Source organism: Tursiops truncatus, chromosome 4, assembly GCF_011762595.2.
Source record: "Tursiops truncatus isolate mTurTru1 chromosome 4, mTurTru1.mat.Y, whole genome shotgun sequence".
In the NCBI taxonomy this organism is placed as follows: domain Eukaryota; kingdom Metazoa; phylum Chordata; class Mammalia; order Artiodactyla; family Delphinidae; genus Tursiops; species Tursiops truncatus.
Window position 1 is genome coordinate 2,931,777 of NC_047037.1, and position 14,150 is coordinate 2,945,926.

Genomic DNA, 14,150 nt, shown 5'->3' on the forward strand with positions numbered 1-14,150 from the left:
TCTAATTCAGAGAACTCTCCATTTCTTGCCCAAATATTCCAAATTTACAAGTCCCGTGGCTTCCTCTGGGGAAGCGCCACCCACCAAGCCCTTCATAAATGGAAGTAAATGGTGCCCAAGGCCGTACAGCTTCAGTTCACTCTTGAGGATTCCCAGGCCAGGTAAAGAACGCCACCTGGGCAGACCCAAAGGCACCAGGAGACAAGCCCGCAGCCCATCCTCTGGTGGCCGGCCCACCCCATCCCAGATGCTACTAGACCAGGGGTGCTGTGCCAGGTCAGGGGGCCTGAGAGGACGGCCCTGAGACTCACCAGCCACACAGTGGCACGTCTGTGGAGCTCGGCCGCACACGCGGCCTGGGAAGCAAACAGTGGGCTACACCTGTGGCTTGGGCAGAGCATTCATGGGGTACAAACGCCAAAGTAAAAGCAGCGAGATCACCCAGCCTGGCAGTGGGAGGAGCAGAGTCACCCGGCTGCCCTTTCTGTCTTCTCTGAGCACAGAGCACCCCGCAGCCTGTGCCCCAGCATCTGTCCCTGGCGGGGCCACCTTCGCTGCTCACGCTGAGCGGTCTGGCTGATTCGTCTCGCACAGAACACATTACTGTTCTGTGGGTAGAAATTCCTGGATAGATAAGAGTCTGTGTGTGCTCTGTTTCGGCTTCAGGGGTTTTCTGACCTGCCTAGATTACATTCAGTTATTTCCAAATAACATTTATTGAGGTCCTGTCATGTTAAGACACTGTGCTTAGAGCTGTGGGATTTGAGAGATGGATAAATTGACTAGGGTCCAGTAAAGGAGGAAGAATGTGGGGATGCCACTGACACACAAGGAGGCCGTGATAAGTTCTTGCCCTTGCAGAGGAGGCAGGACAAACAGGACAGATATTCCAGAGACAGGTCCAGTTTTCTCAAAGTCACACAGCTAATAAGTGGCAGAACCAGAATCTGAACCTTGACTAGCAGAGCCCATAGTCTTATCCACTATCCTGTCCTGCATCTAAAAGAGCAGAAGAGCTTCCCTTTTCACCTGCAGTTTGGGGACGATAATACCGTTGGTGATAGAAAATCGCACTGAATTGGTTTTAATAGTAACGAATCCACCTTGTGACTAACCAGTGGCTTCTGGATAAGAAAATAGGCAGAGTCTGTGCTTAGGTAGAAATTTTCTCTTTGCAATTATCAGATTATTAGGGAACAAGAAATATTAATTGTTATTCATTGACATTGTGCTAGGCAATGTAAGTGTAACCACAAAAGAAAAAGAGAAAATTGTACGTGTATATAAATGGTTATATCACGAGGTACAAAGCAGCATGCAGAGGAAGGGAGATACTTTTTGGAACTATGGAAGTTTGAGGGTGGATGGATTGGTTCAAGAACAGCTTAAACAATGAGCCAGGTCTTGAAAGGTGAATAGGGATCAAACCTGTGTCCTCACTATTAGGTTGCTTGACCCACCAAGACAAGCAAGCCGGGTATGAGATAGTCAGGAGCCTGAACGGAAATGCCTACTTCGCCAAAACGTCTCTCCCACCTGCCTTGCACGGTCATCAGACATCCAGCTTTAGGCACTCATTCCTGGGCTACGGTCCTACACTCTTCAAGCATCCTCTTTAAATCACAACTTCTGCTGAGAGGGGTGACTCATCCCAGGTTCCAAGCCTTTAAGCTAGTGGTGTGAAGTCATTTGTCAAACTTCTTTCTTCTGGAGATGTTCTTTGAGAATCACGTTTAGAAAAGACTTGAGTTTGGAGGATGGGCAAAGGAAAGAGATCATTTGAGTGTGTGAGTAAAGAGTGGACATTTACCGTTTACAATGTGCCGTGCACTGTTCCGAGACCTTTTTATGTACGAACTTATTTAATCATCACAGCAATAGAATGTTCCCATGTTGCAGGTGAGGAAACTAAAGTACAGAGAAGAGAAGTGACTTGCCCAAGGTCACTAAGAGATCTTTGAGTAGGGGATTCTCCCACAGTGGTGACTGAGCACCCAGAGGACTGCATGAGAATAGCAAGGACTTGGGAGGAGGGAGAGACGATCAAAAGGGGGTCAAAAGGAAGTGGGAGGTCATCAAAAACAACCTCACCTACACACACGTTCTGTTGAGAACCAGATGGTGATGGTAGCGGTGTTGATGATGGTCATGGTGTTGAGAGTAAACGTAAGGTACCCATAACCACTGAACATAGAATATCTTATTAGGAAAAGTAACACATTGTTTTATTAATAGTATTTTTTCCCTTTGGATAGAAAGAGATACATATGGTCATGTACACAATATAGATTAGGTGGTTACAGCACTGTGTACACCTGAAGAGCACTTAATTACTAAATACATACATCATTTCATTTGAGCCTTAGAAAAATCCCAGGAGCAATATTATATTGCCCTTTTGCAAATGGAAAATCTGAGACTTAGGGACGGGAAGTGATCTTCCAAGATTAGACCCATCAACCACTCCACAGAAGGGTTGGGACGCCGATCTTCCAGCCCCCTCCTTGCCTCCCTCCACCAAGGTTTTTCATTTTCAGTTACCTTCCTGGAGAAATGCAACCCTGAGAGGTTCTGCATCAGGGGAAATCTAACCTTCTTGTAAAAGGGGGAGGCAGTTGGATCCTCGTGGGTTTCTTGGTACAAGAGGGGGTGGTTGTATAAGGTTCGGGAAGGGGGCAGTCCAGGCATAGGGAAGAGCTTCTGCAAAGACCCTGTGGTGGGAATGAGCTTCCCAGGTTTGAAGCCCACATGTCCAGAGGACAGAGAACAGGGGGCAGAGCCACGGGAGTGGGGGCTCAATCAAGCAGTAGAACACTGTGTACTTCTGGGATGTTCGTGGAGGTGAATCAAAGTGTCTCGCTCTATACCTGGCCCATAGTAAATGCCCAGCCAAATACGAGTCTCCTGTTCTACGTGACTCCACAAATAAAAGTCAGTTGACGTGTCTGAGAATCGCACAAGGCTGAACGTACGGGTTGGAGTCAAAAATTTAAGCGGAAATCAGAGGCATCATACTTAGTGGCCTGATGCTCTACGATGATAATTCTACACACTCACTGGGTTGGGAAAGCGTATCATATATACATCCGCTGAACACAGGATATGGTTCGGGGGTCTCAGTGCCTCATACTGATGGCCTTTTAATGCAAACTCCACAATCGTAATTGGGGCCATGAAACCCCAGCCTAACTCAGCAGACCCTTCCTGAGCACTTTGTCATAATTCCATTTCCTTTGCCTTAGCACTTTTCTAAGGTGTAAGCTTGCTTTCATGTCCTGAAATACTTGCATATTTTCATACAATTCTCCTTTTTTGATGGACAGGTTTATTTTCCATTATCTTTAACGAAATTTCCAGAGATAGGACGTAGGCAGTTCTGTTCATAGGATTTATGTTTGTTTCTTTTTGCAAAAGAACCCTTTAGGTCAATGCTGGGTCATTCGAGCCACTAGAATTATGGTCATCTAACACAGATGCAATCATTCAAATCTAGACGCCCTCGAGACACACAGGTCAATGTGTGTCTAGTTATTTTAGTAGCAGTTCACATGCCCCTATCTAGTTCTTTCCTTTGATTCTACTTATTTATTAATCTGCATCATAACTGACAAATTAATTGTCGATGTCTAGACTATGAAATATTAAAAGCCATCTGTTAACTGGGGTCCATTAAAGAATTCATTCTTCATGCGAATAATAAGATATGGTCATTTCCAGAATCTCCCTTTTAAAAAAAATGTATTTCTACTACTGTGCACACTTGTGGCCCAGATATTCCTCAGAACAACAGGCTTTTTTACTGAATACTTACTCACATCCATACCTGCAATCTACAAGATAACTCCAGTTAACATCTGACTTTTAATGCTTCAAGCAGTAGATCCCAGAACAATTGATGAATGTTTTAATTATAATGCGAACTTAGTCCAGGGAGTGTAAAACCTTCCAGTCTGAGAAGGGAACTGCACCCTTATCCGATATCTGCCAATAATTTGTTTTCTTACCTTAGATTTTCTTAACCCTGTGGATCTCAATCTCTACTGAGTATCAGAACCATCTGTAGAACTTGGTAAATATACAAATGCCCAGGCCCCATCCTATTTCAATAAGCCTGGTCTCCTATCATCTTTTTTTTTTTTCTTTTTTTTTTTTTTGCGGTATGCGGGCCTCTCACTGCTGTGGCCTCTCCCGTTGCGGAGCACAGGCTCCGGACGCGCAGGCTCAGCGGCCATGGCTCACGGGCCCAGCCGCTCCGCGGCATGTGGGATCTTCCCGGACCGGGGCACGAACCCGCGTCCCCTGCATCGGCAGGCGGACTCTCAACCACTGCGCCACCAGGGAAGCCCCCTCCTGCCATCGTTAATAGCGCCTCACATGACTGATATTTACCAAAATTTGAGATTCACGGATGTAGTCTTTTGAGATTTTAATCCTTCTAAAAAGAAATATCTCATTGGTTTGAGGTTTTGGGGGAAGCAAAGGATACAGAAATAGCAGGAAATCCCTGAAAACCATCATTGCCAAGCAAACATGGAAATAACACAGTTCAAAATGTATGTAAGTTTTTTTCACATTGAAACTACAAACATTTGGTATAATAAAACCTTGTTAGCTTGATATTATAAGAAATTAAACCCTAGCAATCTTACTGGCGAGGTACAAATTGGTCTCCAGCTGCCTGTTCTGATAGATTTTGATGAGATTGAAGGAGAGCCATATACCTACCAGGAGGGAATGAGCTTTGTCACACCAAAGAGAAGAGGTTTTTGCAAATTCACATCCCACCTAGGTTTTAAATTTTTTGCCCTTTTCTGAAATTCTTTAGGGGGTATGAAGTTGCATGCAGCATATCCATTATCAAGCTAAGGAGGTTCTGTTATAGAGGGGGTTTTCCCTTTTTCTTTCTTCCTTTTCTTTTTTTCTCTTTTTCTTCTTTTAAATCTGAAGGAAAACGTTCAGGGCTTCTAAACACTAAAGAGAAAATTTTGTCTTAGGCCAGTGTTCAGTCTAGTGCCAAACTTACAGTGGAATTCAAATGCATATAGTAAGGAATTTATTCAGAGTGGCTATCCTAATCATCTTTCCCTTTGCTCTATTCAACTGTCTTAAAATTTCCTGTTTCAAACAGCTATGTTACTTGATGAAAACAATGGTAAAACTTTTTGTCTCTGCTTTAATATTAAATAACCTAAATTTTTGTTTATAAAATTGGAGCATTGAAATCTCAACCAATCCATTAATAAATAAATAAATAACACAGTTCACAGCATCCTCGGCAGGCAGAATTGAAGGAGCCTGGAATCGTGTCTCATCCCTCCTTGGGAATGGAATAGGAATCATATATGCCCTTCTCTTCTTGGGAAAATAATCAAGAATCCTCCTTAAGTAAATCCCTCAAGTTTTCCCGTGACCCAACCAGGGCTTCTTAGGCCCAGATGTGCCGGCAGTGCCCCAACAATAAACCTGCCAGTTAAGCAACAGAATATCATTATCATGAATGTAATTACAGACAGTAATTACGAGCTCGTAAACGCCTCTCACGAATGGAGCCCTTTTCCCAAACCATCTCGGACTCTTTTCTTAGGAAAATGGAAGGCAATCCTATCCCCTGCCTCCCCGCAAAAATAACCTCACTTGCTTAGAAGAAATTCCTGCTCTTGCTGGCCCAGGGGACGTGCTGAGCAAACTTTAATGGGCTATGCTTTAGGGAGGAATGTCCCCTTGGGTGGGGTCCCTTCCATCATCTCTCATCCACGCATGTTGACTAGCTCCCTTCACTAGGGAGCAGTGACTACCCAGTTTGGCTGTATTTCTTAATTTCTGTGCAGGTAGGGGAATTAATACCACATTTTAAGAATTTCTGCAGAAAAATCAAATGTTGGAGGTGCTACAAAAAACTGTGATAACTTTAACATTACTTGAAGTGGAGCATTAGGGACTTCCCTGGTGGCGCAGTGGTTAAGAATCCGCCTGCCAATTCAGGAAGCCCTGGTCTGGGAAGATCCCACATGCCGCGGAGCAACTAAGCCCGTGCGCCACAACTACTGAGCCTGCGCTCTAGAGCCCGTGAGCCACAACTACTGAGCCTGTGCTCTAGAGCCCGCGTGCCACAACTACTGAAGCCCATGCACCTAGAGCCCATGCTCCGCAACAAGGGAAGTCACCGCAATGAGAAGCCCACGCACCGCAGCGAAGAGTAGCCCCCGCTCGCCGTCACAACTAGAGAAAGCCTGCACGCAGCAACGAAGACCCAACACAACCAAAAATAAATTTAAAAAAATAAAAATAAAATGGAGCATTACACGGTGCAATTTCCCAAGGAATTAGAGTCCGTGACATCGTAGAAACATGCATGGGTGAGAAGGCTTTTCACTTCTGTAAAAACGAAATGAAACTCTTTTTGCAAAGTTAACCCTTGCATTCAGTGGCTTTATATTTAGCTCGTGAAAAACTTTTTTTTTTTTTTTGGCCACACCGCGTGGCATGTGGAATCTTAGTTCCCGCACCTGGACTCAAACCCTTGCCCCCTGCAGTGGAAGCACGTAGTCTTAACCACTGGACTGCCAGGGAAGTCCTAGCTCATGAAAACCTCAAACCCTCATGGATACTGGGTCCTTGAGAGGATTCCACACAGATACGTTTCATCTGAAATGCCATACAATCTCCCAAGATCCTAAGCTATTTTTTTCTTTTCATGGAACGTGAGACTAAGTGCCTGTAATTGCAACAGGAGCTGGCACGCTGGAGTCCAGACCTTTTGGATTTACCATGCATTGGATAACGCCCTAGAAACTGAGGAGAAAGAACCCAGGTCTAGTTCACTCCCCTCCCACGATGCCTAGCACAGCCCTTTGCATAGAGTGAATTTTCAGGGCTCTTCTCTGAATAAGAGCAAATATTACATCCAAAAGTGTTGTACGATTTTGTTTAAAGCGGATCATTGGTTACTGGCCAAGTTAGGGTATTTCATGCTGCAGTATTTCCATTGACTGTGACAGAAATCACGCGTCGATTATTGCTATCTTGCTCTAGTTGTTCACAGTCTTCTCCTGTACTAGAAATAAAGTGGATGGGTATCGGGGTTTCCACACAGTAACCCCAAGACCAGGAAAGGTAAATGCAACTTCCAAAAGGGGCTGAGAACAGATGACACCTTTAGAGAAACCACCCCTAACCAACATCTCTGAAGGCATCTAGTAGCTTTACAAAGGGGGCTTGTGAAAAGCGAAAGCGTGTTTAACCCTTGCATTAAGTAATTTAAAATTCATTTTCAGTGTCTGAACAGCAGCTTTAAATTCCCAGTACTATGCACAGACCAGGATGGACTTGTCTCTCTGACATGGATATTCACGGTCCTTTGGCCCTTTCAGCATAAAAGAAATTCACTTATCAATTAGTCTTTCCATCACTGTCTATAATCACTTTAAAAGTAGAACTCTATATTTTTTTCTCATTTTGACAGACAGTAGCCTACGAATTTCTGGAAATATGGGTGACCAGCTGGATTATGTTTTTTAATGTGACTGCATCTACAAATTATATATATTAGCATACTCCTTTTTACTCTCTACTTTATAGCTGTATTCAGTAAGATATTCAAGGAGGTAAAATTGGCCACCAGCGAAGGTTAGTGTGAGAACGTTTTCATTATATTGTTCTATTGTTCCCCATTCTCTAGAGGGCAGACCTTCAAGTCCCTATAAATTGAATAGAGAAAACAACATCGTATACATAAACCATAACTGCCTGTATCTCAACGCAAGAGACATGTGGCTTTTCATTCTATCATTAGGGCTCTTAATTTACCCCACAAATAAAGCACGATCTGCTCGGTTCATCTGATCTCCTCGCCTGTTTGGGACAACATTGAAACCATCGACACAGTTTCTCTTGGAAGAGCCAGCCCTTTGTGTCAGGCTGTCGGGAGTGGAAGGTGACAGGGAGAACAGAGTTGTCACTCTCACGTAGCCACGTGGCACGTCCCTCTTAAGCAACAGGGTGCCCCTCAGGTCAGCCTGTGATAACACCCAAGTCAAATAAGGCCGAATCCTGGACGTTTTATGTCCTGAGGCTCTGAAAAGTGTCCACGGCCAGCCCTGACCCTCGAGACCTCAAATGGTCATCTAAGCAGTGACATAAATTGGTGTCCACTTGCTCCTGGGCCATCGCTGTTGGGAGCAGGGCTGGCGAAAGGGCAGCCTTCCCACGGAGGAGCTGACATCTTTGTAGGCAGTAAAATCGGGGGAATGTGTTGATTACTCCGACAGGCAATCCAGCGCCGGTGGCTCCATGCCCGAGGCTGACACCCTCTGCATCTTATGACCACTGTCAAGGGGAGGGGTGTGCGAATGCTGTCAGCCCCAAAGAACCGAGGAAGCACTTGCCTTCCAAACCTCTCCATCTCAGCCCCGTCCTGACAATGCCAAAGCTCGTCATCTCGTGTTTTTCAACCCTCCAGAAAATGGCCTTCCAGCCTGGGACAAGCCGAAGCCTTGTCCCCACGGCAAGCAGGAGTGGAAGCTTGTGGGAATGTCTGAAGCCTGCCTGCACAGGAAGAGCCCCCCAGAGAGGCGCAGCGCACTGAAGAATGAACAGTCGCCCCGGCATCTCATCCAGGCCACCTGGACCAGCTCCATATTCCATCTGGACCACGACGATGTGAACGATCAGAGCGTCCCTAACGCCCAGACCTTCCAAACGGAAGAGAAGAAATGTAAAGGTAACCAGATTTTTATTAGACCCCAGTTGCCGCAAGGAAAAGAATTTTCTCTTAAGTGTGTGCTCTGTTTCCACTGAGTCCACGTATGGTGTCCATGTGTTTTCCCCAGCTGCTCTCTTCCAAAGTTTCTTTATCCCCATATCTTCTGGGAAGCATAAAATAAGTGGGTTCCAAAGGAAAGCAGTTAATTTCAGTTTCATGTTGGGGCACTTGGGGAGAAGACATTTTTCTTTCTCTAATTAGCAGGAGGGTTGTTAGTTTTGGCTTCACTTCTGTTTTCGAAGCTAAGTAGAAACAGACATTGATATCGTTACATAACTGCTTGCTTTGAAGCATGTGTGTGTGTGTGTGTGTGTGTGTGTGTGTGTGTGTGTGTGTGTGTACATGACTTTTCCCAATTGTGCCAGGAGCTAATGGGATCTCAAAGTCTACCTTTAACCTAAATAGACAATTCATGTTCAAGAGAGAGGTTTGAAGTTGTTTTCTTTTACTCATTAAGTCCTGTGTCATCATCCTGAAAGGCGAGATTATGGTGTTAGGGGGTTGTCACCTCATAAAAAGATGTTAAACTGGCCTAAGTTTCTGATTGCATTAGATTTAACTGGTCTTTACCTCGGTCGCCTCCACCCTGACAGATGTCTTTGTGTTGATCGCTTTATGGTCTTAGGGCTTCCCAAAATCTTTGCTTCTTAAATCAATTTGTGTCTTTAAATGTCCAAGTGCATGTGACCTCCCACTCTTTTTCAATTCAGCATTTTTAAAAATAAGGTCTTTTTCCATTTTCTTTAAGGACTTTGACTCATGATCAAGTTATTTTTTTTATGGAAGTGTAGTTGATTTACAATGTTGTGTTAGCATGATGAAGTTTTAAATCGTGTATCTGAAAATCTGCCAATCACATACCAAGATATATTAATGAAAGTTTGTAAAGACTCTTCTGTATGAGCCATGAAGGACTTTTGCAAAGTGTTCTAACTTGAACATAAAACATGATCGTATTCATCCGTCTCAAAAAACTGCTGGTCCTTTAACTTTTCTGAAAACACTTCAGAAGCTCCTTGGAACCACCAGTGGACCTGTGAAGTTGGGTGTGTGGATTGTGTCAGAGGAAAATAGGATTATCTAAACAAATCATAAAATAGTGGTATGAGCTCTGATTTCAATACAGTCAAAACCACACATGTTCTCTTGGGGAAGATTTGTGTTTGAACTGTCTCTCATCTTTATTATTTAGGAGATTTGAGAAATTGAAAGGGATATTTAGAAAAAGAGCAAAATAAGTTTTTCCCAAAAAGTCAGGATATAAAACAGGTGTCTCTGTGTGTATGTGCACACTTGTTTGAAATGCAATTGAGAGTTAGTCTTAGAACCTGTAACCAGGTTGTATCTTCAGATTTTAGGAGCTGGCGTCAACACCACATCAGTCCTTGGTTCACAGGGAAATGCCTTGGTTTACAGGAAACGGCAGTGTCCTCGTGATCTAAGGACCTCACAAACTGAATGTGACTTATTCCTAATTGGTACCCATATTCATTCATTCATTCATTCATGGGTCCATCTCCATCATTTGTGAGAAATCTTGGCCTTGGATGTGTAGAGTTTGCGACGCCGTCCAGTTTCCAGTTTGTTGGTAACCCTTAAAAGCAAAAGGAAAGAGTTTCTATTTGGATCCAAGACCCTAAGTGTTGTAAATACAGTGATTAAGATCACAGGTTTTTGAGTCTGCCATATTTGGGCTAGAATCTCAGCCTTTCCACCTTCTGTCCTTGAGCAAACCTACGTGATTGTTGATAGAACTGAAGATAATGGATGTAAGCACGTTAGCACAGTATCTCCCATAGTGCTCTCTAAGCAGCAGCTTCATTCTTGCTGTGACCGTTATGATCAGCTCTGCATCATTAAATCACATAAATGCCTTGGGCTGCGCTGAGTGCCCGGTGAGGGATGAAGAAGGAGACCAGGACAGGTGGGTGTGGGGTGCAGCGTGACGTCGCAGGGGGTTTAGATTTGACCATCCGTTTCGCATCCATTCAGCTCTCTTTTGCTGCAAGGTGGAGAACTGTTGACTAGGAAAATATACTTAAATTAGTAAATGAAAGGCCTTCCTCCAGACTCTAGTTTTAAAAGGAACGCAACTAAGGTAAACGCTCCCGTAGTTTCCAGAGCAACAGCCAGGGTTCACACTGGCATGGACGTGAAGCAATGCCTTGGTTCAGCGTGAAGATGCTGAGGAAGGCTACTGTCATGGCCAAAACCGCAAACGGAATTTCACTCGTTCCCAATGGACACCGGTATTTGATGAGGTGGTGGCGAGGCCAGGGAAACAGCTGGAGTGGTTGCTTTTCTTTTCTGAGTTGGGTCCTCTCCATCTCCTCGGCTGGCCAGCCACCTCCTCACAGGATCTGTGAGAAGAGCTCTATTTTGACATCCATCCAGGTTGGGCATTGAGTTCCTGCCTCTCTCCGTCTAGCCTGCAAGCGTGCTTGGTATCTCTTTCCTGGGCTACCATTCCCTGCCTGCGTCCCGTCTGTGTTTATTAAGTGCCTACTATGTGCAGGAGATTGTCCTTCATATCCTTGAAAAAATAGCAGCAGGGCCAAAAATCCATCCAAGTACCCCCATTTCAAGGACTCCAAATGGAATTGATGAGAACCAAATGACCCTTAACGATACAGAAAGAATCGGCAGTGAAGGAGCCATAAGAACACATGGGCTGTTTGAAGTTCTGCAAAAGCCCATCTCCCAAATCAGTGATCTAGCCAGTCTAGACCAATGTGCCTCTGAGTGTGTGTGTGTGTGTGTTTTTTAATTAATTTTTATTGGAGTGTAGTTGCTTTGCAATGTTGTGTTAGCTTCCACTGTACAGCACAGTGGTTTGTGGTTGGGTACCCTTCTGCACACTATTACTTCCTACCCGGTTCTACTGATGCAAGTACAGAAACCGAGAAGAAGCTTTAGAAACAGTCATAGCCAAATAGCATCGCCACTGGTGTTCAAAGGCATGATCAGTGGATCCATCTCACTGAACAGGGTAGAGTCTGGTTGGATATTGTCAGACTCGCTTGGTCGGTCACGCAGGGCTCTGTATAAAAATCTTGTGCAGCAGAACCAAGGGTTGGGCCATCGTGGATCGGATATTTTGTAAATTATTCGAGATTTACTGATTTATGCTTTGCAGTATTCTTTTTCTTTTCTTTTCTTTTTTTAAATTTATTTTTGCCTGTGTTGGGTCTTCATTGCTGCGCGCAGCCTTTCTCTAGCTGTGGCGAGCGGGGCCTTGTTGTGGAGCACGGGCTCTAGGTATGTGGGCGTCAGTAGTTGTGGTACGTGGGCTCAGTAGTTGTGGCTCGCGGGCTCAGTAGTTGCAGCTCGTGGGCTCTAGAGCGCAGGCTCAGTAGCTGTGGCGAACGGACTTAGTTGCTCCGCGGCATGTGGGATCTTCCCGGACCAGGGCTCGAACCCGTGTCCCCTGCATTGGCAGCCGGATTCTTAACCGCCGCGCCCCCAAGGAAGTCCCTTTGTAGTGTTCTCCCTTTGTAGTATTCTTAATGTTTTCTCCCTTTGTAGTATTCTTAATGTTTTTCTCTAGGCTTATTTTTGGTAGGTACTGAATGCCTTCTTTTTCATTTTGATCTGAATACTGCTTTTATTTTAATCTGCATGTACGTGTGCTCCTATGTGCTACAACCATTGTAAGGAAATTAATTGGTAACACATTTAAATGAAATGAGAGCCCTGGAGCCCTGACATTCTGCTGCATTTCCCACAATTCAAATCTGCTCTAGTGCCAGAGGCTATTTCCAGCCAGAAGCAAGTGACCCTGTTCCCCTCCCCCAGCCACACTGCTGCCTTAGAGTTTTTGTCACAATGTGAGCTCATTGCTCAACGGTGAGGACCACACCCTGCTCCCCGCCCACCTCCTCCCTTCCCAGAGTCTGAGATGATGCTCCCAGCTCTCCAACCAGGGGCACTAGCAGCATCTGGACCTCTTAGAAATGCAGAATCTCGGGCCCCAGACTACTGAGCTGGAAGCTCTGGAAAGGGGCCCAGGAATCTGTATTTTAACCAGCCCTCTGAGCATTTCTTAAGACTTGAGCATCAGGAAGTGCCTGAGAATATGGACAAGCTCTTAGTACCAGTAAAGGAAAGTGTCTGCCACCTAGTGGACACTCGGGGAATGTGCATTTTAATTCCTTTCCTTGAGCGCACCTTGGGGAGCCACCTGAGTCTCTCCATTCTTGATGGGTCCTCCCTTTAGGCCTGGCTTCTTTTAATTGCCACCCGGGTGTTCTGCTCAGTCACTCTGCCCAGTAACATCCCTCTGGGACTTGAACCCTTCTGAGAGTCCCACTCTGTTTGGCTGGAGCCCAGCTCTTCCTCCAAGTTCTTACAAGGCTTCTCCCCTCAGCCCTCTCACACCCTCCCGAGCTTCTCTCTGGGAACCACAGGTCCCACCAGCCCCGCAAGGATGGGTCCTGGACAGATGCACGCACCCCTGTAGCTGGATCTTGTCAGCCCTGCTGAACCCAGACAGTCAGACCTCCAGCCTGGATGTTTGCCCTTGATGTCAATCAGGGACTTTCCTGAAACACTGGAACCTGGTGGAAGAAACAAGGCAGGGAATGACCCATTTCCAGGGTTGCATCGGAAAAAAAGATAGCAATCTGATGAGCTCACTGAATTTTCTCTGTAGGTCCGTTGTGTGTTTAGTATCAAGAGAATTGAATCTCAGATACCCAGAAAGGCAAGAAAACATAGTCAAAAGAATTTTACTAGGAAGTTACTTTCTCTCACTGTAAAAAGCCCCCCATGTACGAAAAGTAAAATTTTCCCAAAAGTTCAACAAAAATGACTTTTAGAGATCGTTTGTAATTCCATCCTCCAAGGATATTAAAATCTTTATTATAGTTCAGTCTGTTTTTCTGTGCATATCTGTGTCTTACAAACTTGGAATCATACTAGGCATACCATTTTTAACCAGCTGTTAAGGCTTAACAGTATATCATGAACATGTTCCCTCGTCATTAAATATCCTCCTGAATCCTGACTTTTATTGGCTGTAGATTATCCTTGCTTATAGATATAATTTGTTAAGCCAGTCCCCAAGATGTAGACACGTTAAAGCACTTTTTAAAGCAATTTCTTATGTCCGCAAAGGGGCAGACTATGAACACAAGCTCTTCAGAAGGAGGAAAAAAGTGAACCAAATCAATGATGACCCTTTTAAATGATGTATAATCCTCCCTTACCAAAATAACAGAGTGTTCTAAAAATGAGAGACGTGAAGTCAAGTTATGGTGTGCACTATAATCCTTCAAGTTAGTCACATTTTCAAACACGTGATGGCTCTCTTTGTCCTTAAGTAAAATACAAGGACATCTTCAGGTAAATGAGTGTTTTAGAAGGTCGGGGATTAAAAAGCTTTAGCCCT

General features: G+C 44.7%; 1 protein-coding gene across 8 annotated transcripts in view; it reads left to right on the top strand.

The window, feature by feature from the left end:
• The window catches only part of THRB (thyroid hormone receptor beta), a 393,899-nt gene that overhangs the window by 311,125 nt on the left and 68,624 nt on the right, over nt 1-14,150 (top strand). For 6 of the 8 annotated variants that reach the window (XM_019948600.3, XM_019948604.3, XM_019948599.3 and 3 more), the window contains one exon: nt 8,459-8,719. The exons of the other annotated variants lie outside the window; for them this stretch is intronic. In XM_019948600.3, coding sequence (XP_019804159.1) covers nt 8,459-8,719 — 261 coding nt within the window. The remainder of the gene's footprint in view (nt 1-8,458; nt 8,720-14,150) is intronic. 8 annotated transcript variants of the gene reach the window in all.